Source organism: Myxocyprinus asiaticus, chromosome 11, assembly GCF_019703515.2.
Source record: "Myxocyprinus asiaticus isolate MX2 ecotype Aquarium Trade chromosome 11, UBuf_Myxa_2, whole genome shotgun sequence".
Classification (NCBI taxonomy): Eukaryota; Metazoa; Chordata; class Actinopteri; order Cypriniformes; family Catostomidae; genus Myxocyprinus; species Myxocyprinus asiaticus.
In genome coordinates, this window is record NC_059354.1 from 13,128,395 (window position 1) to 13,155,454 (window position 27,060).

General features: G+C 37.3%; 3 protein-coding genes across 4 annotated transcripts in view; 1 reads left to right on the forward strand and 2 right to left on the reverse strand.

Moving 5' to 3' along the window:
• The first annotated feature begins 834 nt into the window (after positions 1–834).
• Positions 835–3,027, forward strand: ing1 (inhibitor of growth family, member 1). 2 transcript variants are annotated; one of them, XM_051710556.1, is made up of 3 exons: positions 835–879; positions 961–1,124; positions 1,767–3,027. In XM_051710556.1, the coding sequence occupies exons 2-3, from the start codon at positions 983–985 to the stop codon at positions 2,552–2,554; spliced, it is 930 nt and encodes a 309-aa protein (XP_051566516.1). In that variant the 5' UTR covers positions 835–879; positions 961–982; the 3' UTR covers positions 2,555–3,027. The 2 variants fall into 2 exon arrangements, with proteins under 2 accessions (XP_051566516.1, XP_051566517.1); XM_051710557.1 differs by lacking the exon at positions 835–879 and adding an exon at positions 1,495–1,623 and having other exon boundaries at positions 1,003–1,124.
• Positions 3,028–4,070: 1,043 nt separating this feature from the next.
• LOC127448205 (ubiquitin-conjugating enzyme E2 A-like) lies at positions 4,071–8,675 on the reverse strand. The gene is made up of 6 exons (XM_051710565.1): positions 8,497–8,675; positions 7,934–8,014; positions 6,175–6,200; positions 5,960–6,049; positions 5,475–5,563; positions 4,071–5,186 (listed from the first exon to the last, which is right to left on the reverse strand). Exons 1-6 carry the CDS (start codon positions 8,538–8,540, stop codon positions 5,058–5,060), a joined length of 459 nt encoding a protein of 152 aa, XP_051566525.1. The 5' UTR covers positions 8,541–8,675; the 3' UTR covers positions 4,071–5,057.
• A 4,467-nt stretch (positions 8,676–13,142) lies between these two features.
• The window catches only part of LOC127448196 (ankyrin repeat domain-containing protein 10-like), a 37,306-nt gene continuing 23,388 nt past the window's right edge, over positions 13,143–27,060 (reverse strand). Inside the window, exons 4-5 of the mRNA XM_051710553.1 lie at positions 14,975–15,225; positions 13,143–14,737 (exon numbers count right to left, since the gene is read on the reverse strand). Of these exons, the coding sequence (XP_051566513.1) occupies positions 14,457–14,737; positions 14,975–15,225 (532 nt within the window). The 3' untranslated portion in view covers positions 13,143–14,456. The remainder of the gene's footprint in view (positions 14,738–14,974; positions 15,226–27,060) is intronic.

Consider the following 27,060-nt stretch of genomic DNA (forward strand, 5'->3'; position numbering starts at 1 on the left):
TCATTTTGCATGAAGATATAAGGTTAGTATAACTGGGTTGCATACTCTACTAGCAAAAATATTTTGGACATTAGTAAAGACAATTAGTCTTTTTGAGTATTTCCACCTTAAACCCAGAGATTGACTCTAATCCTATCTAAACTGAGACATGTATATTTACTGTCATGGGTCATTCTACAATTGCTGTGTTGTTTGCACCAAGGCTAGGATGAGACTTTTGGGGGTTTATAGGCCAATATTTTGTCAACGTCACCACCGGTAAAAGACCGGTGCGAACAGTAAACCAAACCTGTAGTTAACTGTCCCAACAATCCACAAAAAGTTACGGTTAAAATAAAGCTTGGTTGGCTGTCAAAATCACAATCGCAAAATCCAAGGGCTTCACTTTTATAGGATTCTCTTGCTGAAAATGAGTTTGAGGCCTCTATCATTTGAAATTAACATTTTAGCTCACTGGCCAATGTAGCTAGTAGTGTTCCAAGGTCACATGCCACTCAGTATTTTCACTAGCCAAAACAAAATAGCAGTGACCTAATCAGCTAGTTACCAAGCTTGTTTAAAAATGTTGATACTATTATTAATGTAGGTATTCCAAGTTACTGTTAGAAAATGCATTTACTTGCACATGAGTTTTGTAAAATTTTAGCAAAACGCCTTGTTTTAGTGATGGACAGCACCGATTCTGCATCTGCCCTACATCTTCACCATCACTCCTCGGAAACTTGCTGCTCTCTAGCGTCCACTAAGTGCAACAACATCCGGAGATTGCGCGACAATGAACCCTTGGCTCATTAATATTAATTAGGTTTAGCAACGTCAGCATAAGGTAATTAATACTCATGAGCTAACCCTGCACAACTCACTCCAGCATTGCCTTGAGTAACTTTTCCGCAACAACGTAAATTTGTAAATAATAATAATTATTATTGATAAAAACACGTATTTATTCTGGTCTATCAGTCTCTTAAATGTAGGTAAAGAGATGCTGAACCCTTCTTCAAACGGCGAGTCGTCTCATGTTGTGGTGAATTATGTTGAGGAGTATCTGGAGCTTGTCGAGTCTTTGCCGCTGGACTTGCAGCGATGTGTGTCGCTCATGAGGGAGATAGACACCAAATATCAAGGTGACGTGTGACCGACACCTTTATATTTCAAAAGTGCGCGAAAATACTCTGCATTATTTCAACAGTGAGTGTTGGATAACACACTAGCTAGCGGCTAACTGGTTAGCACGTGCAGCTTGCAAGTTTTCCCTGCTCGAGGGATTGAGAGATTAACGCTTTAAAGTTTATAATGTTTGTAGAATAACATTATTTCTCATTTATAAACTAATTTAGCAGCTGTTCCAATGAAATCAGCGCATTTCCAGTTTGGATGGAGTGTACAGTGCGCTCGGGGATCGGGCACCCTCTAGATCGAAGCTAAACTTCCTGTTTTTGTCAACAAATAAGTAATGCACTTTTCAAATAATGTTATGCAACTTATGGTTATTAGAAATCACAGCTGTTTTGGACCTTGATGACGAATCGTATAGATTTCCAACACTCGTCGTGGGTTGAGCGAGTGTGCCAATCGCTTCAGACAAAACCTTGGTTGTCATGGTTACCGACTGTTTTAGTGGAGGTTAGGTTAAAATTATGTAAAAAAAATAATTGCATTTATTTAGATACAGATACTGTTCCTGGTGTCCTAGTCATAATTATTTGAAAATAGTGCATATGTGATTGTATTTGTACTAGATTCATTAAGGTTTATTTAATTTGCAGAGATCCTCACAGAACTGGATGAGGCGTATGAAAAACACAGATATGAATCAGATCCTGCGCAGAAGAGGCGCCTACTTCACTGTATTCAACGGTCTTTGATCCGCACTGAAGAACTTGAAGATGAGAAGATCCAGATCGCGGGCCAGATGGTTGAACTGGTGGAGAATCGCAGTCGGCAGCTTGAGTGGCAAAGCGAGCTATTCCAGGCTTGCCAGGACTCACCGGAGAGCACTGTGTCAGTGGGCAGTGCCCCCAGTGCCGTAACAACAGCACCTGTGACACCACTGTCCACTTCCCTGCTCTCAGTGAGTAAGCCCTGTGTGGAAAGGAGACAAGATGAGACTCTGGGCTCTGTCGACAAGTCTGGTGGAAAGCGGTCACGGCGGCAAAAAAATGGCTCGGAGAACCGTGAAAACAACAATTATGGTGTGGAGAACAGCGAGGAGGTTGGTACAGCCACACCTAAAGAGAAAAAGGCCAAGACATCTTCCACATCATCAAAGAAGAAGAAGAGGTCAAAAAGCAAGCAAGATAGAGAGCCATCACCGACCGACCTGCCCATTGATCCAAATGAACCCACATACTGCCTGTGTGAGCAAGTGTCTTTTGGAGAGATGATAGGTTGTGATAATGATGAATGCACGATCGAATGGTTTCACTTCTCTTGTGTTGGCCTGCACCATAAGCCTAAAGGGAAATGGTACTGTCCAAACTGCAGAGGGGACAATGAGAAGACAATGGACAAATCTTTAGAGAGGGCTAAAAAAGAGCGGGCGTACAACAGGTAGTGTTTAGCTAGTTTACTTGGTTGCTGTTTAATATTCCATATACAGTCTCAGGCAAGAGAAGATAGTGTTTTTAGAGGCCAAGCATAGAGGTGTTCATGTGGATTTAGGCTGGCCATTGCTTTTTATATCCTTAAATAGAGTCTTCAGCTACCTAGTTATCAATGTTGTATACTTTGGAAGTATTCTGTTCATCCAGCCTCAAGCTGTGTAATGTATTTTTACATAATGCATATTGTTTTAATGATCAATTTTGTATTTATGTTGTGAATTGTTGTACATATGTGCATGTAAAAATAAAATCTGCTTAATGCAGTGTTTCATAGCTTATTCTCTTCATCATGGAACAGGAAACGGCAAGAGATTTGTCTTGGGGTGCAGTTTTATTTGGCACATTGTCATTAGCTCTTATGTGTCATGTGATCCACCTGCTGCTGTTGTCTGTAACTGTTTCTGAAATAAAATTATGTGATTCGTGCCACATACTAAGTGTATTAAATTTGAGAATAGTCTATTATTTTAATCATTTGGATAACCAGATCACTAAGTTTAGGATTGATTAATTTAGACCATCCCCGTCCCATCAACCACACACCTTTTCCCCAAAACTCTGCTCTCCAAAGAAATGCCAGCAAATATGAACACAAAAGCAGACAGCATTCTTTGTAAGGCAAAAAAAAAGAAAAAAAAAAAGTGTCCGGTTCTGTCATTGAGAGGTGTGACATATCAGGGCACCTATTTCAGTAACATCTGTCAGGTGGCAGGGACAATTTTTTGTATGGCATCACTGAAAGGAATAGTTCACCCAAAAATGAAAATTCTCAATTTTCTCACCCTTACGCCATCCCAGATGTGCATGACTTTCTTTTATCTGCTGAACTCAAATGGAGATTTTTTTAGAAGTATTTCTCAGCTCTTTTGGTCCATACAACGCAACCAAAATTTTAAAGCTCCAAAAATCACACAAATAAGCATAAATGTAATCCACAAGACTAGCGGTTAAACTAACATCTTCAGAAGTGATATAAGTGCTGGTGAGAAACAGATCAATATTTTAATTATTTTTTACTATAAATTCTCCTCCCTATTAAGTCAATCTCCACTTTAACTTTCTTCTTGTGTTTTTGGTGATTCACATTGTTCACGCATATTGCCCCGTTATGCAGGGAAAATAATTTCTAGCAAAAAAGGACTTAAATATTGATCTGTTTCTCACCCCCACCTATCATGTCACTTTTGAAGAAATTGATAAAAATACTGGAGTTATATGGATTACTTTTATGCTGACTTTGTGCTTCTTGGAACAACAATATTTTGGCACCCATTCACTTACATATAGAGCTGAAATATTCTTCTTAAACTCTTAGTGTTCTGCAGAAGGAAGTCATACAAATGTGGGATGGCATGAGGGTGAGTAAATTATCTGAGAATTTTAATTTCTGGGTGAATTATCCCTTTAAAAGGGAAAAAATACTGGTGTTTGTGCATTAATAACAAGAGAGATAGTAATACTCACACATGTAGTTTCACCTTTTATTTAAGTATTTACAAGTGCTGGAAAATGAAATTGCCAACCAGTGCAAAATCTGTACACAAAATTCAGATGTGTTTTGTATGTACAAGGGATTAGTAGATGCAAGCACACACTCAGGCCTTCATGCGTTTAATAGGGCATATTTTGCAAAGATATGGACTTGAAAAAACACCTGAAGACATTTTATTTAGCACTGTGATGTAAGCCATGAAAAGATGCATGTTGAGTAACTGCAGTTATTTATATCTCTGGAGGATATTTCTGTACTTTTGAGTAGTTCCAGCTAATCATTCTTATTTTTTTATTTTTTTTTACCAGTAAATATATTGTATACTCCTTTAAATATTGCCATTTTCTTTCAACATAACTTGATACTTTATCCCATCTTGTTGGTCTACAACCATCTTATTTGCAGTACAATAGCTGCTTACCACTCATGTGGTAGAATGCCATTTCTCCTCCAACAGAATCAAGGAGAGTTGTAACTAAACCACTGTAATGAATGCAACTCCAAAAAGCTGAAATTCAAGAACTTAAAAGGGCACTTTTAACTGCCTTTGAGTGAAACCAAAATATTATAATTGTCAATGAAGCACTGGGTACATTTTCTTTAAAATAACACAACTATGATTTTGATTTGAAGTCTCTTAGTGAGTTTTGTATCCAGATTAGATCCATAATGTTTATGAGATATTAATGCAGTTTTCAAAAACAATTACTGCATGTTCATGCCAGATGCAAAATTAGTCAAGCATTATAGAATACAAGTACAAGGGATATTTTCCTCTTTTCCAAAATCAGTGGGTTGAGAAGCACTCCAGGCAAAGAGAGAGAGAGAGAGAGAGAGAGAAAAACAATCTTGCTTGAGTAAAGTGCATAAAAACTTAAAATGGAGATCTGGAAAACTATCCTACAACAACAGAGCCAAACAAAAGAAAAACAGTTTCAGTGAGAAAATGTTTGTGAATGTAGTCAACTGTCCCTCCAGCTCTGCTCTACAATTGCTGACACCCGTTTCTCATATTCTCGTTTGTTTTCTTGATACAGCTGTGCTGCCTGGCTGTTTGCTGGGCTGTTGGGATTTGGCTCATCTAGAAGGGACTGTAAGGAAAGGTAAATCAAACTTCAGTATTCAATAGAGTCAACAAGGGAGTTAAGTTACAAATAAAAGCAAAACAAGAATATCACATACCAACTTTACCAAAAAGAGTGAGACATTGCCTTATTTCCACTGCTGAAAGCCACATACAGCATTTACAACTAAATAAATCATGAAGGTGAAAATCTGAGCTTTAAACAGGTATATTATGATCTTGAAGGTTTCACACTCAGATTTAATACTATCCATAGGCTGTCTTTTCTAAATGAAAAAGGACTAAACGTTGACACCTGGATTGATGTGAGAATGGAAGAAACATCATAAGTTGGACTCCACCGATTCTGGAGAATGTCTAAGCAGATACTGCCATCAGCATACACTGAGAAAGACAGCAAGACAAAACTCAAAGCAACAGAACATTTGTTAAAAAGAAATTATTTTTAATAACTGAATTAATTTATAACTTGTAAAATTATTTATTAAAAAAAAATATTGAAAAACAAAACAAAAATGAACAATCATGCTTATAGAGCTTAACAAAAAGATATAGTGACAAATGAGCATTCATATCCCTATCATATTTCTTATATGCCTTACACACATATAATGACAATAGCATCCTCGCTGATGCTATTCGGAAATTCGCAAAAACAGTAATGTGTTTATTCCAGGAAATGCTTTAAAGACAGCTGAGAATACTATAGTCTTGTTAGGAGCAGAAAGCAAATCACTGGCAAAGTTTTAATCTCACACACAAACACAAAGTGTCACTCACCATTTGGATGAAACATCTTTGAGACAAACCGCACAGTGGGGGGCTTGTTTGGATATTCTTCTGTGAACTCAACTGTTAGCTTGAATGTACCTTGGGTGCAGAGCACAAACAACACTTTATCCTTGATTTCATTTAATTTATTTCCTAAATATTTTCTTCACACAAGTATTTGAACATGCTTGCACGTGTCTAGGTCTGTTAAGCAAGACACTTACCATCTTCAAAAGGTGTTCCCTCTGGACTGCATGTAAAAACATAGAAAACATTATTCAGGTCAAAGGCAGGAGTTGGAAACTGACATTTAAACAACCTGCCTTATTGAAGTGTGGCACCAAGTACAGCATGCTGACCACCATATCAAACAACAAGCATGGGCAACATTTCAATCATTTGAAGTTCAGGCTGAGACCATGTTTACTATTACTAGGTCTTTACAGGCCAACATGACTATAAGTAGCCTTAGTCACTCAGGTATAAAACCCTTACAATAATGTAATACACATAGGCTGCATTAGAGTTTCGAAAGAGTTCAAAGCCTCAATGGCAAAGGCTACTTGCAGTCATTGTCTGTGAATGCTTTGAGGTTAAATCAGGGTTCCCATACTTTCTGACCACTGAATTCCATGACCCTTCCTGTTGTTTATGATTACTAGATTAGGATTTCTTAAAAAATAATTTCATAATCGTGATTGCTGTTGCAGATTTTCATTTGTATGCCACCTTTGGAACTAAAGACCCTCAACAGGCAGAATGATATGATTTTTTTTTTTTTCCCCACACACACACACACACATAGATAAATACCTAGCTTATTAGATATTTTAGAGCAAGACTAAAAACTAGAAAAAATAACTGTATGGGTGATTCTCAAAGTCTGTCAATAAAATGTCCATGTCATATTTAACCCCAAATCAATAAATGATGCATTTGTATTTTGCATGATTTCCACATAAGTGCAACATGAAAGTACTCCAGACAACTCGAATGAAGGGATATGATAGGTGAGAAACAGATCAATACTTAAGTCCTTTTTATATTTTTAAGTCCTTATTATAAATTCTCCTCCCTTCTCAATCTCCACTTTAACTTTCACCTTCTTCTGTTTTTGGTGCTTAACATTCTTCGTGCATATCGCCCCCTACAGGGCAGGGAGGAGAATTTATGATAAAAAAATTTGTGTTTTTTAAATGACTTAAATATTTATCTGTTTTTCACCCACACCTATCATATCATGTCTGAAGACATGGATTTAACCACTGGAGTCATATGGATTACTTTTATGCTCCCTTTATATGGATTTTTGAGCTTCATAATTTTGGTCACCATTCACTTGCATTGGATGTACCTACAGAGCTGAAATATTCTTCTAAAGATCATGATTTGTGTCCAGCAGAAGAAAGTTATACACATCTGGAATGCCAGGAGGGTAAGTAAAATAAATTTTTGGGTGAACTATCCCTTTAAGCACATTGTACCCACTAATTTTCATTACCGTAACACATCCAGATGTTTTACTTCTACTACTGCCACTTCTTTCAATAAATATTCTCATTACTGTAACAGCCTTTTTTATTTACTGTATTACATTAAATAAAAAATACAATTGGTACAATTATTATTTTTTATTATAATTTTCATTTTACAATATATTTGAATCGTATAATTTTAAAATATTATTTTAATTTTTAATAATCTGTGAAAATGGCAAAATTATGAAAAAAATCTTAATGGTACTAAACATCTAATGTTCTATATACAAAACATACTTTAAGTTGTTTCTTTTGATTTTTATTTATTTTATTTATTTTGGAGTCAAATAGGACCAGGACATTTTCTTGACAGGTTTCGTGACAATCACCCATGTTCACTATGGAAAGCTCCACAACTTTAAGATTTCACTAATTTCCAAAACTTTTGATTTTTCCAGGTTTCTCATGACGGTGAGCTTGTTGGCACTGGCCTCTCTCTTCTTACCCGAATATAACTGCATTCCAGACCATTATGTTGTTTTCCGATGGAGCTCCACTAACACCGGCGGGGGGATCCTCCTGGAGCCTGTGGGACCAACACCACCGTAGACAAATTAGCGATTATTATCACTCATACAATGTGTCAATCATCTCATCAGAAAAGAGCTAGAATATTACATGACTGTAAGTGAGGCTTCTCACTGCTCAAGAATCAACATTAGAAACAAATACATATTTTTATGTGGGCAAATGTTTACATTTCTTTCACTCTGAGTCCCAAAATACGAATCCATTCAGACACGTCAGGCTTGAAGTTCTTTCCTAACCGGCTTTGAATACCAGCCAGCTAGCTATGAAGCCAAGATAAATATAGTTTTATGAACCTCCACCATGTAAACAGGCAATATGATATACCCCACTGACTCGCTGTTTAGAGTACAGACCAGACGTTAAATAGTGTCTTTTAATCGCCGGTATGATGTTTATAACTGAGTGTCCGGACAGAGTGCTATGAAGCTAACCAGCTATTCCACCAAAACAAACACATCCATCATTTCAGTCACTCACCGCTTAAAATCTCGCATGAGTCGCCTTCTAGCCGGAGTAGACATCTTTAACTACGCTAAAACAATGTGTTCGCTATTATTTTCAGTGCTCTAATAGCAAAATCCAGAAAAAGAAACCGTATATGTCACTACACTGAGGATTCCGTTCCCTTCTTGAGTACAAGACGTCTTTTCATGAAACAAGATTATACCACGCTGTCCTCGGGGCGGGGGGGGGGCGCCGCGCCATAAAAACGTATATCATACATTTTTATGTTTTGTTTAAAAGCGATGTTTGATATTTCTACCATAAAATATAAGTACTTGTGGGTTTAAAGGGAAACATGTGAATTTTGGGGATGTTTTCGCTTAAATGTTTTACTCTAAACACAAAATGTGCGCACAGTCCACCCTGTTTCACAACGATTGGTACGGTCTCAGTAGGAGGAACAGTCTCTGTGACGTTTCCGTGTGAGGAATGAGGTCAGCGTCCGCCTAGCGGTCACAGGCGGGAAGTGCGCCTCCAGGAAGTTTTTCAGTAAAAAAAACAAAAAACAGTTGTGTGCATTTATTCAATTTCTTGTTTAATTATATGTATGCATACTAAGAGCTTCTTTATACTGGACTAAGAATGACTTAATTTAATGATTTAAAGTGGACTCACTTCAATACAGGCTATAAATGTACAAGTATGGGGTAAAGTGTCACTCTAGAATTATAATATAATTGTGCAATGGCTGCGCAGTTACATCCCATGTGTTTTATACCTGTAAACCTGTTTTTAAGATTAAAAACTTGCTGAGGACATTTTTATTTTATTTACAATTTGGACAGATCACAAGATGTCTGCAACCCTCATGCGACCATGAGAGAAAACACAACCACTGCCCACCAGCTACTTGGAGAAACCTAAAGCAGTCTACAAAAAAAAAAAAAAAAAAAAAAGAAGAAAAAAATGAAAAGGAAAACATATAGTAGACCTGGCCTAGATGTCACAAGGAAGTTGCCACACGGGGGTATATCTCAGTAACTATAGCCTAATGTTTTGAGTCAAAAGTCTGATTTCACAAAGGCTTGTTTTCTCTAGCAGTGGTTTTGTGTTGGTTTCCAATACCATTTTTGTAGGGTAGACTGAGTACAGTTGTATACAAGGCTGTACTACTGACCAGAACAAAAATGCGATTTTTTTTACTCACGAAATGTCTTTATCTAACAACAGAATAAATGTCAAAAACAAGGCTACATGTTATTTTTATTTTTTATTTTTATTTTTTCACAATTTGTGTCAGACAAAAAGAAGCACATTTGTTACAACTGTCCTCATGCCAGGTACTGTTGTAACACTATCCTTGGATGGTTGTTACACTCATTTGTAATATAGAGTACAATGGGGCAAAGGCCCCCTGGTGTGAAAGGCACTTTTGGTTTTATTTTTCCCCAAAACACTAAACAGCAACAAAAACTACCACATTTTTCTAAACACCTATTTTTATTTATTTATTTTAAAATTTTATCCCATTTTCTCCCAATTTGGAATGCCCAATTCCCACTACTTAGTAGGTCCTCGTGGTGGCGCGGTTACTCACCTCAATCCGGGTGGCTCAGTCTCAGTTGCCTCCACTTCTGAGACTGTCAATCCGTGCATCTTATCATGTGGCTCGTTGTGCATGACACCGTGGAGACTCACAGCATCTGGAGGCTTATGCTACTCTCCGCAATCCACGCACAACTTACGACGCGACTCACTGAGAGCGAGAACCACTAATCATGAGCACGAGGAGGTTACCCCATGTGACTCTACCCTCCCTAGCAACTGGGCCAATTTGGTTGCTTAGGAGACCTGGCTGGAGTCACTCAGCACACCCTGGATTTGAACTTGCGACTCCAGGGGTGGTAGTCAGCATCAGTACTCGCTGAGCTACCCAGGCCCCAGCCTAAACACCTATTTGTCACTGAATACATTAAAAGATTTTCCTGATCCATGAGATCATTAAGTGCAATGTCTAAAGTTAGATTTTTAGGTAATTTGATCAAATATTTAATTATTTGTAAAATGTTACAAATTTATGTAGCTAAAGGATTCACGCCTGGCACTGAGTTGCCCAATCAGCGGGAGAGAGATAAAAGGAGGAGCCAGGGATGCCACAGAGAGAGAGAGACGCACGCAGCAGTGTTTTGTGTGTGCGCTTTTGTTACTTTTCAGTTCAGTGTTTTATGTTGAATTAAAGTCTTTTTGATTGTTAATCCGGTTCCTGCTTCCTGCTTTCCTGATGAACGAGAAGCTTGTCTGCCACAATGTCCAATAAGTGAAATGATAGTATCTGGGGTAAAAGCCCCCCTGTTGCAGGGGCTAAAGCCCCCCATTAAACACATTTATGAAAAATGTTCAAAGTGGGTTCACAGAGATTTATTTGTTTATAGAATTCTTGAGATGTTATGAAATGTCAAATATGATTGAAATGAACAGAAAATGGTTCACCCTTTTCTGAAGCAGATATTTTGATTAAGCATTATCTTAATTTGTTTATCAAAAAGCATCTTGCTGTCTCAAAATTATTTGCATTAGTTGGCAAATGTTGCCCTATAACTATATTGTCCCTATGTCTATCCAATATCACTATAACCCCCTGAGGGCCATTTACCCCAAATGTGGGTTAAAAGTGAGAAGCTCACTCACACGCTTCCATGTGATTGACATATGTGCTGTACACAAACCAGACATGGTGATGCCAGGTTTGCGGTATTCACTCATGTCAGTAGAGGCATGCGGGGTAGCTGTGCCTCAAATCAGAGTGCCTCTAGCACCGGCACTATTTTATTTATTTTTTATTTTTTCATGAATTCAACAGTGATACATTTTTAAGCATGGCCTATTCCAGTTTAGTCTGCATTTATTTTTTATAAGCTATTTCCATTAGGAGCATAGTTTCGGTCAGCTTGAGAGATGTGGAAGATCAAATACAACCAAACATGTAGCCTGAGGTCAACAAACCTTAGCTTTTTCTTGCCTCAGGTTTTTCAGCACCACATGAGCTGAGGAAACTTCTAAGCTTAAACCTTTACATTTAAAATTAAAATATAGGTTAGAATTGGGGTTGTTTGAGTTAGAAAACAGATGATTTTTTTCAATTATTCAACCATTTTATTCATACATAATTCCAATTACAACATATGAGATGACAATAAACAATTAAATTTTATATGTAGGCACCCTTAATACAGGCAACATCCTTAAAAAGAATACATAAAAATGAACAGCCTCTGGGCTTCTCAACAGAAACATCTTGACAAATGCCATCTCAATTTAAATGGCCCCAATTAGAGAGAGAGAGAGAGAAAAAGATTTTTAATAGGATCTAATTTTACTTACAAAATGAAACTAATAATAATAAAAAAGGAAAATGTAATACAGTGTCTCTTTTTAAGGGCATTAACTTATGAAGGCATGTGACTTTGGACGGGACATCCTAACACCCATGAAAGAGGTGCATGGTGTTAAAGGTGATGTGGTCATACTGCTCCTCAGCACTAACTGACTTGCGGTGCTCTATCTGACTGCTGGCATCCTCCATATTCTCAGCTGTATCTCCAAAGCTGTTATGATGCCCAAAGTGCAGGCCATTGTCAAAGTAACCATGATGCCCAATGCTTTCATTCCCAATCTCTGATGGGATGGTTGAATTCCCATTTAGATTTCCATGCATCAGGTCACCTCTGTTGAGGTGTTGCACACTATGGCAATGTCCGCTTAAAGAAAGTCCTGCTGTCAAAGAGAACAATTAATTAAAATCTCATTAAGATTTCTTCTTTATTCTTAACTAAACTTTTTTGTTTCGCACAACTTCCAACAGGTTTTGTATTTAATCTCTATTGAATTGTGTAATCTTAATATTCTTTTGTTGGCATTTCAATGGGGCACACGTAGTTGTTCATTCAGAAAGTCTGATTAATTTAAAGTTTTGAAAAATCGCCTTGTCGGTATGGTTAATGTAACATGCTAACATCTGAACCTTTGAACCCATGATTAAAGTCTTGCTTCCGGTCCTGATATTGCTTAAAAGATACAATAATGGCACACTGCCCTACATTTGCTTAATATTAAATCTCTTGCCTTATTAATTTATATTTACAACAGGGATTCAATCTTAGACCTGGGAATTTGATTCACGTTTCATGCAGCGGAAGTGTCCCAAAAAGTCACTTTTTTTTTTTTGTGTAAAGTATGATATTAGAAAACAACTATGAGAAAATCTGTATCACTCAAAATCATCCCTTGCACTCCAAAATATATTTGTCCTTGTAAACTTGCCACTACATGATACAGAGATGCTTATACTTGGGTCCAACAACTACAGGGACGGATTATGACTTGCAAAGGCCCCGGGGCCAATTATCTCCAAGGGCTCCCCCTCCCTTCCCACAAATTTTTTTACATAGCAACTGGCAGGGGGCGGGGGGGTTCGTTTTCATTGTTGATTGGTTTTCGAGCAGGGGTAATTGCCAAAATGGATCATGCAACCTTAAAGCCCAGGGGCCCCCCGGGCAGTCAAGGGCCCCTGGGCACTGGCCCCATTGGCCTGGTCGGTAATCCATCCCTGATACTTGCATGTTGTTCCTATTTTGCTAGCATGCTCTTACAAAAATAAGTACACATCCAAGAGTCAATGCTGATTGTTAAAAGACAGAACATTTAATGAGTATAGAAATTACATTTGTCAATATTAAGCATCCTGCTATGCTACATGAACTATATATTTTTACCTCTATCTCAGTGTCCGACTTAGCTGTGTAAATGAGCACTTTCAGTCAGATGTCCCTTGTAATACAGAAAAGTTTTAGAGTAGGCAATCATGCATTTTATTTGCAGTGCAAAAAATTATGGCCTTGGCCATTTACTTCAGACTTCTTTTTTGGGAGAACAAATTCTGACAAATAGATCTTTTTATTTGAACATATATAAAAGTACATTTGAATCAAAGACTTTCCTTCACCTCAAGCAAATAATATCTAGACTACATACAAAATTCTAAGCAAAATATTAGCCGGAAAAAGGACTTTCCCCTCTTTCAATAACCAGATAGATAAACATTTAACTGCAAAGATACAACAAATCTAACTAAATAGATCCTCTTTAACAGATTTTGCCCACAGAACACTCACAGAAAGCAAACTACAACCTAACAGAGTCAAAAGATCTGAGGACAAAGAAATCAGACTGAACAGCATCTGGCACTTCCCTACAAGAACATATACGTTTGAAAGCTGCACAGCGAAGGTCCATAAATGTAATTTGTAAATTCACGTTAAGATATACTTTGGTATAACAAGAAGAAGAAGAAAAGAAAACATTCATGACAGGAAAAAAACAAAACAAAAAAAAAAACAACATGGATAAAATATAAAAAATGTCCAAATGGAAATTACATAGGAACACTACAAAAAATAACATGCTGGAATCCACCTAGAATCTGTGTTTCCTTTTTGCTACTTTGCAGGACAATAAAATGGGTCACTTGTGTCAAAAGTAACAAACAGTCTAAAGGGCAGGAATTTGGCAAGGGAAATGCAACTCTGCAAAAGCAGTCATTTTAAGATCAAACACAAAAAGACATTTTACTTTTCGAGTATGGATTTCAGGGCATACAAAACTGCCTCAAAATGCAGAGACTTTAGAGACAAGGTGGGATTTTTTTTTTTTAACTTGGAATGTACAGGAATCAAAATAAAAAAATAAAAATAATAATAATAAAAAAAAAGTGTTCAGGGAAGTATTTGTGCAAAACAAAACAAAATTTCTCCAAACTGATCAAAATAACTTATTTTATTTTTTTACAAAGTGCACACCAACTAAAGTTAAAAGGACGGGATAGTGTGACAATTTTTATGAAAGGCTTTATACACATGAAGTGTACTAAACTGTATTATATTCCCATCTAGACACACATAACCAGAAGAGTCTAAATGAAGCAAAGGCAAATTGCCCTACAAATAGGCATAGGAGTTAGTGCAACGACATGGTATTTGCATGGAGGTCACGGTGAAGATCTCCAGCTCTTTGTGGGCTGGAGAGGATAAGCTCTCCATTCTGGCCCCCTGGTCCTGCTCTGCACTGCTGTAGCCATTGGACCCCAAAGAACAGGATCCATTTAAGGGTCCGTTCCCACCTGTGGTACTCAGTGTTGGCCCAAACTCCATGTGTATGTTCTCCATCTGGTCTCCTCCACTGGATCCATTAACTCCACTCATCGCCTGATAACCAAGATCTGTGATGGCACAAAGCATTGCTCTGTTTGAGAAACCCAAACAGCCAGACACAGCAACAATGACTCAACCACTCGTGTGAAACTGGGGCAGGATAAACTATTTGTCCAACCAATGTCAGATGGAATGGTCTTTTTTATTAAATTCTGTCAAGAAATTACTTCACCTTTATTTACACCTTATTTATTGTACAATTTGACTCGGTGAAATATGTACATAAATAGGTAGTCATGACTTACCATCCGTTCTGGCCTTTTTAATTTGATTAGGCTCCATGCAATCAAGGGACCTCTTTCGATTGGGTACCCCATTAAGGATGCCCCGCTCTTGGATTAGTTTGCGATCCCCATAGCACAAAGAGCTGTTAGATGAGAGCCCATTAAGCTGATTGAGTTGCTGGTTCTGGGCATTGGAAAGCAGTTGGGCACACTCTTGAAAGCCCTGGGCATGGGTTAGGTCAGCTGCTGTCAGTCCACTAGCGTTCCTCATGCTGCGCAATGATAAAAATAGCGTGTTACCATTTCTGGTCTAATGCACATGTTTGCAAACCACCCATACATACAGACACACACACAGTCCCTCTCTGTCTTTCATGCCCTTACTAAATATCCTTAAAATAAATAAATAAATACATATATACATGAATAAAAAAAGGAAACAAGTTGTGGCCATATCATTATAAATCTTTCAATTTTCAATGTTGTGACGTCTCGACTGCGATAGAAAATGAAAAACTATTGAAGCACACACACAAGTAGACCAGAACAAGATGCAATTGCAAAGATTTAGAAATCATTGCACAAAGAGGGATTATGATTTCCTCAAGGCTGACTAGGCAAATAATTTGTTTGACACTGCACAAACAATTTTTTCCAATAATTCTCTCTTCTATGTGACAGATGAACTGGACAAATGATTAAGAAGAAAAAAACAAAACAAAAAAGCAATCCAAGTAAAATAGGAAATAACAGCTGTAGGCATAAAGGAACATATTGAGCCAGTCCATCTTCTGATTAATTAAAAGGAATGGAAAGATACTTCTGAGATAGCCTGAAGAGTTTTAATGGTCAGAGTCTTTGTTTTCATGGCTGAAAGAGGACATCTTGGAAGCAACAAGGAACACCTGACCAGGAAAGGTTGAAGACTGGTCAAAGGACAATAAAGTTAAAGAGAGAGGAATTCTGGCAGCTCCATCTTCTCCAAAGCAGAAAACTGAAACATTTTAGATCAAATGGTGAAAGTAGATGCTGTAAACCATGGAAGGGCAAAGTGAGATGAATACCTGTAAAAAGTTTTACATGAAACAAGGACTGGGAGTGTGCATTTAGCATCAACACAGTCATTTTCTATTGCAGTGGAGAAACATAAGGAATACATGAATGAACAAACCTGAGGGCATAATAACTAGCTTTTACACTTACCCCTGGAGATCCTTCTAACAGTCCCATTCTGAATGCAGACAGAAATGTCACCCTTGGCAGCCCAATACAGCATTTGCACATTCAGAGTAATCTCAGACAATCCAAAAGGATTATAACAATACTTGTGTAGTTCACAAGTCATCATTCAGTCACCATTATGTAATTCCGAACCTGTACGACTTTCTTTTTCTGTGGAACTTAAAAGGGAGATGTTTGGCATAAGGTTAGCCTCAGTCACAATTCACTTTCATGGCATTTTTTTCCCATACAAAGAAAGTAAATGGTGACATATATTTTTACTGGAGTCATTTTGTTGTCCATGGAAGAAAGCAACATGGCCATGAGTCTAGTATGACAGAATTAAATTTTTTTTTGTGAAATTTCCCTATAAATATTTATAATTGTATAAAATTCATTTGATGTTATCTCATAAGCAACTAAGTATATTTGTACAGTGTTTTGTTGGGGTAACTGCCAGCTTTTGCTGCACTTCAAGACTCTCATACGATTTGTTCATAACTGAACACTATTTTCTACCCAACGTAGGCCCATTTAAATTGTTTTGAGTAGGTAGACCAATTAAACATGCTACACATTCCAACTTACCATTAAGAAACACTCAATGAATTCAATGCAGGTATCATTGTCTGTATAACATCACATACATGGAAAGGAACCACATGAAGATCACCCAAGATTTCTTTCTTTTAAAAGTGTATATTTTCAAGTATTCATGTACTAAAAGAGTGCTTTGTGACATTGCTGAATATCAAACATTTATGCTTTGGCAACTGAAAGAGAAAGTCTACATTGTGGCTAAATGACCTCAATTGGACTGTAATGTGAATACATCTCTGAACAAGGAACAAGTGATTTATTGTGAGTGAGGACATGATGCCCAAGAGTCAAGAACTTGGCATCTTGACTGGAAAATGGACGGAAGCCTACGTCTAATTTTCATGAGTCTAAATCAGAGTGGAACGTGTGCTGTGGATGAAAAAATATGAATTCAATTATTTATTTATTTGTACGAAGACATAGAAAATTCTATTATTTTAGAAGCTTTTAGCATTAATATTCTTAAAATAATAAAATGTACTCTTGCCTGAATCACTTCCTCTATCTATACACTATACACTGTAGCTATGGGCAGTGGTAGCTCAGCGGTTAAGGCTCTGGGTTACTGATCAGAAGGTCGGGGGTTCAAGCCCCAGCACTGCCAAGATGCCACTGTTGGGCCCTTGAGCAAGGCCCTTAACCCTATCTGCTCCAGGGGCGCCGTATCATGGCTGACCCTGCACTCTGACCCCAGCCTAGCTGGGATATGTGAAAAAGAAGAATTTCACCGTATATGTGCAAATGTATAATGTGTGATAAATAAAGAAAATTATAAAAAAATTATTATTATTAATTATTAATTATTATAATTATAATTATAAATTATACACTACCATTGGGTGACATTTCTCAAATAAGGGGTTTACATGTTTCTTTTATAAAAGCATTTGTTCATTCATGGATTCATTATATATATATATATATATATATAAACATTTAAAAATATTCAGACAGGTTTGAATCCTTAAAACCACTATCTTACTAGACAACAGTTTAGACACGCATTCATTCCAACACATAAAGCACATCTCCAAATCAAACTTCTAAAAATAAAATACAATTCCCAGTGGATACAAAGTAAAAATAAAACATTTTCCACTTGAACAGAACCTCCCCACTAAATCCTACCCAAATCCGAAGAAAAACATGAATGCTTCCAAGGTGTTTTGCAATCAAAATGAGATTTGTAACATTAAAGAAACATGTTTAGGATGTTTGTGGCTGTCATGGCAGGTCTCTATTTGAAATTAACCTCGTAGGTGCGAGGAATCTGAAATTATTACAGGAATAAACATTGTCTAATAAACCATGTGGACAATTGAGTAATGGTTCACATTGTGAATGGGATATTACTTTGGGATGGCATCTGAGACGACTTCGAGTGGAATATTCTTGTTATATTTACAGCATAAAATAAAGATCTTTAGTTACTCCAAGCACACAAGCTTTCAATTTGTTCACATCATCAATTTGTATTCATTTTGGTCCTTAATGAGAATTTTTTAACACTTATATTTTATACTTTTCTTGTATTTTTAGGGGACTTTGGCTGTACTCACATGGTAAATATTTGAATGAATGATGGTCATGTAAAGAAATACCTACTTTCACTAGTTATTTGAAATATGAAATGGCTAGTTTTATTAAATGTTATCATGTGCTACTGGTTTGGAAGGTATACCGGCCACTGGGGAGGCTAAACAGCCCATTAAACGTGTAAATATATACAGATAATGAGATATTACCCAAAACAGATAAATTGACATTACCCAAGATATCAATAAAATGACTGTTATTTTCATGCACATGCATAATTTATCTGGAATTGAAGGCTGAATAATGTATGTTCTTGTGTTAGATTTCTGGCACCTTTATTTAGAGGTCATTTCAGTTTCAAAATGTAAAAGATCAAGAATGGGACAATGTATGCAATTAATTTAGTTATTTGAGTTTTAGAAATTTGCTAATTAATGCTTTAGTAATTAATGCTCTAATCTAAAGAAAAATCAATTTAAAAAACAGATTTGTCAGTGATAAAAAATAGTAATGTTACGGCATGTTTTGCTCTTTTTATTGATTATTTTCATGATTAATTAGTTGATTTTATTGATTAGTTCTTGCATCACTAATTTCTAACACCGCACCTTAACCCCTAAATGCATATTTCAGGTCTTTAGTGACCTGGGACCTCATTCCACCCCATCTACCTCATTTATTTTTTTGGAGTTATGCCCCCATATCTTTAGTATTCCTCAACTATTTTCTTATGAATAGTGTAACAATAATAAAATGCCAAAATGGCTAAAACTATTTTTTTTCTTCTAATTGTTTAATTACAAAAAGTGTATTGTTAGGGACCAGAGATATGTAATAGTGTCGCAATATATATTTGCACTTCCATAAATCATATTTTTATGATTATTTAATATCTATAAAAGTTTACTATCACAAAATACCTATTTCTTTGTTTATTACATAAATTAATGCTGTATTCATACAAATAAGTACTATCACGTTGATGTCTTGCCCAACATTTAATAAAAGATAATGAATCCTGTTCTATCATTTGTTGCATCATAAGTGAAAAATTCACCATCGAAATTTAACAAAATATATTCTAGACAGTATTATTTTCTAATTGTCTTGAAAAAGCAATGACAATTGTACTATTTTGGGGCATTTTGTAGATCCATTTTTGTGCCGGGTTACTCAAGACCCGAGGTTTGTAATTATTAATGGCAAAACACCCATGCATTTAAGGGTTAAATAAGCTTAATATGTGACCACATTAATATGTAGTTGTTCAGGTCACACAATATGCAAATTTAATGAAAATCCAGTTGTTACTACCTGCATTTTTGGGAGTGAATTTGGCTGTAGGTTTTTGGTGGGTTTTTGTTAAATGTGAGCCAAAATCATCACAATTAAAAGAACCAAAGACTTAAACTACTTCAGTCTGTGTGCACTGAATTTATTTAATACACGAGTTTCACAATTTGAGTTGAATTACTGAAATAAATGAACTTTTCCACGACATTCTAATTTATTGAGATGCACCTGTATATATATATATAAATACTATATTAAATACTATTGTTCATTGTTTGGTCATGTTAGTTGATACTGATTTAACTAATACTAATGTACAGAACTTTTAATGCAAAAATGCATTTGTGTATGTAGATCTTAATATTAAAAAAAGATTAATAAATAGTGTTCATTGTTAGTTCATGTTAATTAATCTAATCTTATTGTAAAGTGTTATCACATTATTATTTATGGCCGTTGCACACATTTCTAATTCATTTTTCAGTAACTTTGACAGGCCTAGTTTTAAAACAGAACAATATGGACAATTTTCCAAATTTTAGTAAGTTTATTTATGAGACCTGCCAGGTTTGCCATTGTTGCCAGGTAATTTCAGCATTCAGCACCATAAATAACTGCAACACTCTGCTGGCAAATTACAATTTTGTTACAGTAATGAGACAGAAGCCTTCATTTTTGTTCTTCATTCCATTCGCTTTGCTACTTTCTATTTAGACTTCACAAATTCCCTTCCATTTGTTGAGGCCTATAACATAACTTCCTGATCATCAGTTCTCAGACCATGCTTACTCTTGTGTCTTGACCAGACTGAGAAGGAACTGATTAGACCTGTCCTATACATAGTCCTATGGTTAGTCTACAAAACAAAAAAACATTGAAATTAAACAGGAAATAAATATACATCAACTGCATTGATTTAAGGGCATAATAAAGCAAAGCATGCAGGTCAAAAAGAAAAACTACATCTAAAATCAAAAGCTTTGTCTTTTGAAATTTCTAGGTTCAAATGTCCTATCAGTAAAACCAATCACCTCATGAAATACCTCAACAGTTTGCCAGTGTGTTGGTACTGAAGGGAGCGATAGTGAGAACGCTCCCAATGCCACAACAGTGCAGTTTCGTTGAGGGAACTTGTGGAGTGAGTCAGCAGTGTCTATTTGGAATGCTCTCCCCCTTTTCTAGGATTACTTGAAAAAGTCAAGTCATTTCGAATTCAATAGCTGCAAAACATTGAGATGTGTAGACGTTCTCTAGAATTTTGCAGCAACAGTTAACAGAATGCAATCTCCATTTCTTTTGTCATCATGTCACTTTCATAAGGACAAAGGTGACAGATGATTCATGGAAAAACATGTTTTATCATAAAGGGTAAACTCTGCAGGCGACATTGTAAACAAACAGTTTATCTCTATGCAATAAAGTCTCAGGATTAAAGATGAGAACAGGTTACATAAGCGTTAAAACAAAATACAGGTCTAGTAAATGTAAACCCTGATGATATTTAAGCCTGTGCTTTAGCCTAAACTCCTATACTACTGTGCTACCTGGGCCACACTTTCTCCTGTCAAACCTTTGGATTGAGGGTTTTGGGAGAGAAAGAAAAAGGAAATAACATCTTTATATTTTAAATGGTTAATGACTAGATTTTTTACTTTTTTTTTTTTTTTTTTTGGTGCAACTTCTTGGTATTTAAAATACAGGAAATAATAAGGAACAATGATTTGAAATGGTGGGGTGGCTCATTGTGTCAGAATATTTTAAGCCTAAGCCATGGCTCTAATATGACTAGGTTTAATTTAAAGGTACAGTACACATTTGATGATGACATTAAAATGAGAACATTAGAAAAAATGGTCAATTCAACTGGATATTTTATCTAAAATGTTTCCTTAACAGAGTTTAAATGAAACAAGGTAATCAAGAAAGATAAAATGTACACTTGAAACTGGTTAAGAACATAACTCATGGTTAAGAAGAACAAGAACAAGTGAGCATCATGAGGTGTACGTTAAACCGACATGAAAACCCTGAGGACAAACAAATGTGGAAATTTCCAAATCACAGAAAATAGAGATGTTGGTCTCATTTAAGGAGATTTAGTTAAAGCTACACTATGTAACTTTTAAAAAATAACAAATTGTTATTAATGAGATTTAATTGTTAAAAATCCATCTTTCAAACCATGTCTTTACTCAAATACACTTCGATAAAACTATAATAATTATTTATATTTTAGAGCTGTTGGGACGGATTTCTCGGGAAATGGCATACATACGTCATTCACCCGTGCTTTGCCGTCATATCCGTACACAGAGAAAATAAGATCCGGCTACTGTAGCGCATGTGTGAGAGTAGCGTGCAGCTGAAAGTTTGTCATCACAACGAACGAGAAAATTTTACCATGGATCATTCAAAACGGCAAACCTCCGGGGAAACACCGGTTGTAAATCAAAGAAACCCTGAACAGAGCAGAGTCTACAAGCAAAAAGGAAAGCGACAGAGTCCGTAATAAAACCCGAATCAACATCGGCTTGGCTTTTCAGAGGTGTAATCACACACACACGTCTGTGTGTGTGTAGTGAAATACAATAATTATACTGTAATCGGTGCAGAACTTTTCACTTGCTAGCACACGTGTGTATTTTTCTTTATAACAGCAATAATTTATATAAATAAATCCTTTAGTCCTAGACTTAACAAGGACATGTGAGTCTTGAAATGATGTTGACCACTGGTTGGTAACAATGACAATCTATAAATTAGTTACTGCTGTGGTCTATTTGGCTAGAACATCTTGCAGTTATAAAAACTTTACTACCTTTGACCTTATCAGACTAGCAATCGTTGTCTAATGTTAACGAATGTTGCCTAACTTTTGTAACGTCATTTATTTCAAAATATCTATGTTTCCAATAAGTCAAAACAACAGCATAAGATATGGCACTCATCTGCTCAGATGACATGTTTTCGGATATCCGTCTTTTCCTTTCTTTCGTTATTTATTTGTCCATTCGCTCTGATAAGATGTCCTGTATCTGTGTATACACAAATGCCTCGAAGCACATTCATCCGCGCAGAGGAGCAGAGCCGAAGCACGACTTACGGCATTACTAAATCAATGTTCTTCCGCAAGACGCATGCAGTTTCATTTTTTACCCGCAAGAGGGCCAAAAGTTAAATAGTGTAGCTTTAAAGACTGAATAGTTGAACATATGAAGAAGGACCAACTGTATCCATAATTTCAAGAAGTCAGAAAGTTGAAGTCTTCTCTGTCAGCCATGAATGACAGCTAGCAACAACAAACTGTTGTAACATTTGGTCAAATTTGGACACTTCAGCCGTTAATGTTACAAAATGATCAAGGGGTCAAAAAATGGCAAGCAAGTACAAGATAAAAAACAACATTTCCAGAATTTCAAGTTGATAATTTTACAGCCGATTCCAACCGGTTGATCTTTTATTTATTTATTTATTTTTGAAGAATTTGGGGTGTGTGGCTTATCTTCATCAGGACAATTAAAACTAATATATATATATATACACACACTATATTGCCAAAAGTATTCGCTCACCCATCCAAATAATTGAATTCAGGTGTTCCAATCACTTCCATGGCCATAGGTGTATAAAATGAAACACCTAGGCATGCAGACTGCTTCTACAAACATTTGTGAAAGAATGGGCCGCTCTCAGGAGCTCAGTGAATTCCAGCGTGGTACTGTGATAGGATGCCACCTGTGCAACAAGTCCAGTCGTGAAATTTCCTCACTACTAAATATTCCACAGTCAACTGTCAGTGGTATTATAACAAAGTGGAAGCGATTGGGAATGACAGCAACTCAGCCACGAAGTGGTAGGCCACGTAAAATGACAGAGCGGGGTCAGAGGATGCTGAGCCGCACAGTGCGCAGAGGTCGCTAACTTTCTGCAGAGTCAATCGCTACAGACCTCCAAAGTTCATGTGGCCTTCAGATTAGCTCAAGAACAGTGCGTAGAGAGCTTCATGGAATGGGTTTCCATGGCCGAGCAGCTGCATCCAAGCCATACATCACCAAGTGCAATGCAAAGCGTCGGATGCAGTGGTGTAAAGCACGCCGCCACTGGACTCTAGAGCAGTGGAGACGCGTTCTCTGGAGTGACGAATCATGCTTCTCCATCTGGCAATCTGATGGACGAGTCTGGGTTTGGCAGTTGCCAGGAGAACGGTACTTGACTGACTGCATTGTGCCAACTGTGAAGTTTGGTGGAGGGGGGATTATGGTGTGGGGTTGTTTTTCAGGAGCTGGGCTTGGCCCCTTAGTTCCAGTGAAAGGAACTCTGAATGCTTCAGCATACCAAGAGATTTTGGACAATTCCATGCTCCCAACTTTGTGGGAACAGTTTGGGGATGGCCCCTTCCTGTTCCAACATGACTGCGCACCATTGCACAAAGCAAGGTCCATAAAGACATGGATGAGCGAGTTTGGTGTGGAAGAACTTGACTGGCCTGCACAGAGTCATGACCTCAACCCGACAGAGCACCTTTGGGATGAATTAGAGCGAAGACTGCGAGCCAGGCCTTCTCACCCAACATCAGTGTCTGACCTCACAAATGCGCTTCTGGAAGAATGGTCAAAAATTCACATAAACACACTCCTAAACCTTGTGGAAAGCCTTCCCAGAAGAGTTGAAGCTGTTATAGCTGCAAAGGGTGGGCCGACGTCATATTAAACCCTATGGATTAAGAATGGGATGTCACTTAAATTCATATGCGTTTTAGACTGACTGCATTGTGCCAACTGTGAAGTCTGGTGGAGGGGGGATTATGGTGTGGGGTTGTTTTTATTTGTTGAGTATTCCTGCCCTAAAGGCAGATGAGCGAATACTTTTGGCAATATAGCGTATATATATATACATATACACACACATGCACATACACACACACACACTAAGGGCCAAACGTTTGGAATAATGTACAGATTTTGCTCTTATGGAAAGAAATTGGTACTTTTATTCACCAAAGTAGCATTCAATTGATCACAATGTATAGTCAGGACATTAATAACATAAAAATTACTATTAGAATTTGATAAAAATGTAATGTACATTATTGCAAACTTTTGATCGCCAGTGTGTGTGTGTGTGTATATCTATATATATCTATATACACACACACACATAAACACATACAGTGTTCCCCCTATATGCATCTTGCAGCCGTGCCAGTGCTGAATTGAGCGCCGCTGTTGGGATCTCACATTGTTAATTTAATATTCTTGACGCAACATAATGCTTGCCAGCCCCAGTCAGCTATGCACTTTATACACTGCAAAAGGGACCACACACAAACACACACAAATACTTGCACTTACTCAAGTGACGTCACTGCATAACACGTGTCAAACTCGTTTAATTTCAAGTGGTCCGCAAGCTCATTTCTGAAATGTTGGATGGCAGGGGATCGCAGCATTTCACTGAACAATCAGTTAGCGCATTCCTCGTGAATATAAATGAGCCTTCCCGTCATCTGTATGTTTTGGAGTGCATTTTCCTCGCTTCAAAAGTGGAATGAAACAGTGCTACACGGGTCAATTATCAACACGGCTTAATCATGAGTAAAGCTGCACGAGGGCAGAGCAGGTGCGGTAATTTGCAGACTGGTCTCAACCAAACAACAGACTATTTTATATGCACTTGTGAACCAGTGAGATGTGCAGCGGGGATTGCGAAACCCGTATAAATGTGGTTCAGAATTGTCTGTTACAAAACTCATGTCTCACTGATTAAACTAGTTTAAAACAAACAGCCTCCACATTCTAAATGGCACTGGCAAAGAAAACATAAATTAGAAGGCTTTTCAATTCTCAAATCACAACTTCCAAAAATGTACCATGGATTTACTGCAGTAACACTAACTGTACAGTATTAACTATGGTAGTTGTGGCAGAAAAACTTTCTAAATCTATTTACACTGCTGTTTTTTCCATTATAAAAATGCCATAGTTCTTTATATAGAAACCATAGTTACTAACCATGGTAATGAGGAGCCATGCATGGTTTTACAAGTTTACCATTAACTAGTACAAATATCATTGTTAAAACTATGGAAGAACGAGGGAGTCATGTGGCGCCATGCGAGGGTCGGACGTGTGAACGACGAGCTCTGTGCACTTTGCTAGTTTTTAATTCTTTTTGTATCATAAACCGGTGAGATTCGATACACCCTGCTACATAACTGTTCTAAAAAGTCAATATGTCAAAGAATTCAAAATCCTCAGGCTCTAGAGATTTTAAAAGACACTTACGGAATTCCTGAGCATGAGGAAGGCCGAGGTATGGTGAAATTCCTAGACGAGCTCTTCCCGAGTATGCTCAACATAACAGGCCATAAACTGGAAATCGAGCAAGCTCACAGAGTCCCTGCTCACAGATCGGCTGAGGGAGACAGGCCCCGATCAATTCTGGTCAAATTCCTGAGATCATCTGATAAAGATCTCGTGTTGTGTGAGGAGAGGAGTAAAGGAAAGCTTTCTTGGAAGAACCACAGCATTTTCTTGTTCCCAGACTTTGTGAATTCGACAAGAGAGAAATGTGATTGATTCAAGGAATGCAAGAAACTCTTACATCAACGGAAGATCGCTTTTGCACTGATGTTTCTGGCCAAATTGAGAATGGATACTAAGGATGGCCGCAAAATATTTGCATGCCCACAGCAAGTGATGTCTTTCATAAAATCAATGGGCTGAGGAAGTCATGGTGTGTTTCTCACATTGCCTCCAAGTGAGCTTGTCGTGCTGAACATACACTTTACTGTCCGAGGAAACTGGGTGCCTGTTCTGTTTCTTTATGTGCTGGTTCCGTCTAGCGGCTGGAGATTGTTTTGTGGAATAAAACTCCATCGGGACAGTTATGGAAGAATCTGCATGTTCCCTGTGTTTAAGCCTCCTATTGGTTGGAGTTTGTTTTGTGGAGTATTTTTTGCAGGACATTGGAAGGATTAAGTCATCTGCTTCACTCATGAACATCCGGCTCACTGAACATTCGTTTGACTGTCCGAGGAAACTGAAAGGATGTTATTTTTTATTTTTTTGTGCTGGTTCCGCTAGAGGCTGGAGTTTGATTTATGGTATTTTCTGTTGTGTATTCTGTCTTACAAAATTTGTATAGAAACACCAGACTAGAGCAATCGAACGGCAAAGTTGCTGTGGGGGCTCTCGTAGGCGTACATGGACAGTTTGAGTTTAGAGGGATGGATGCCAGTTTGTGCTGTCGTGCGTGGGGTTAATGTGCACATTCTTCTTTTTTCTGTTTGTTTTGTTCTGGGGAAAGTTCGGGGGTTGATTGTTGCACCAATGTGGAATGTGGTCTTTATAAAAAAAATGGACACACAATTTAATATTTCTAATATGTCAGAATGTCAAAGGTTAATATGAGTGGATTGTCTCTCTCCAAGTGGAATGTGAATGGGTTGGGGCACC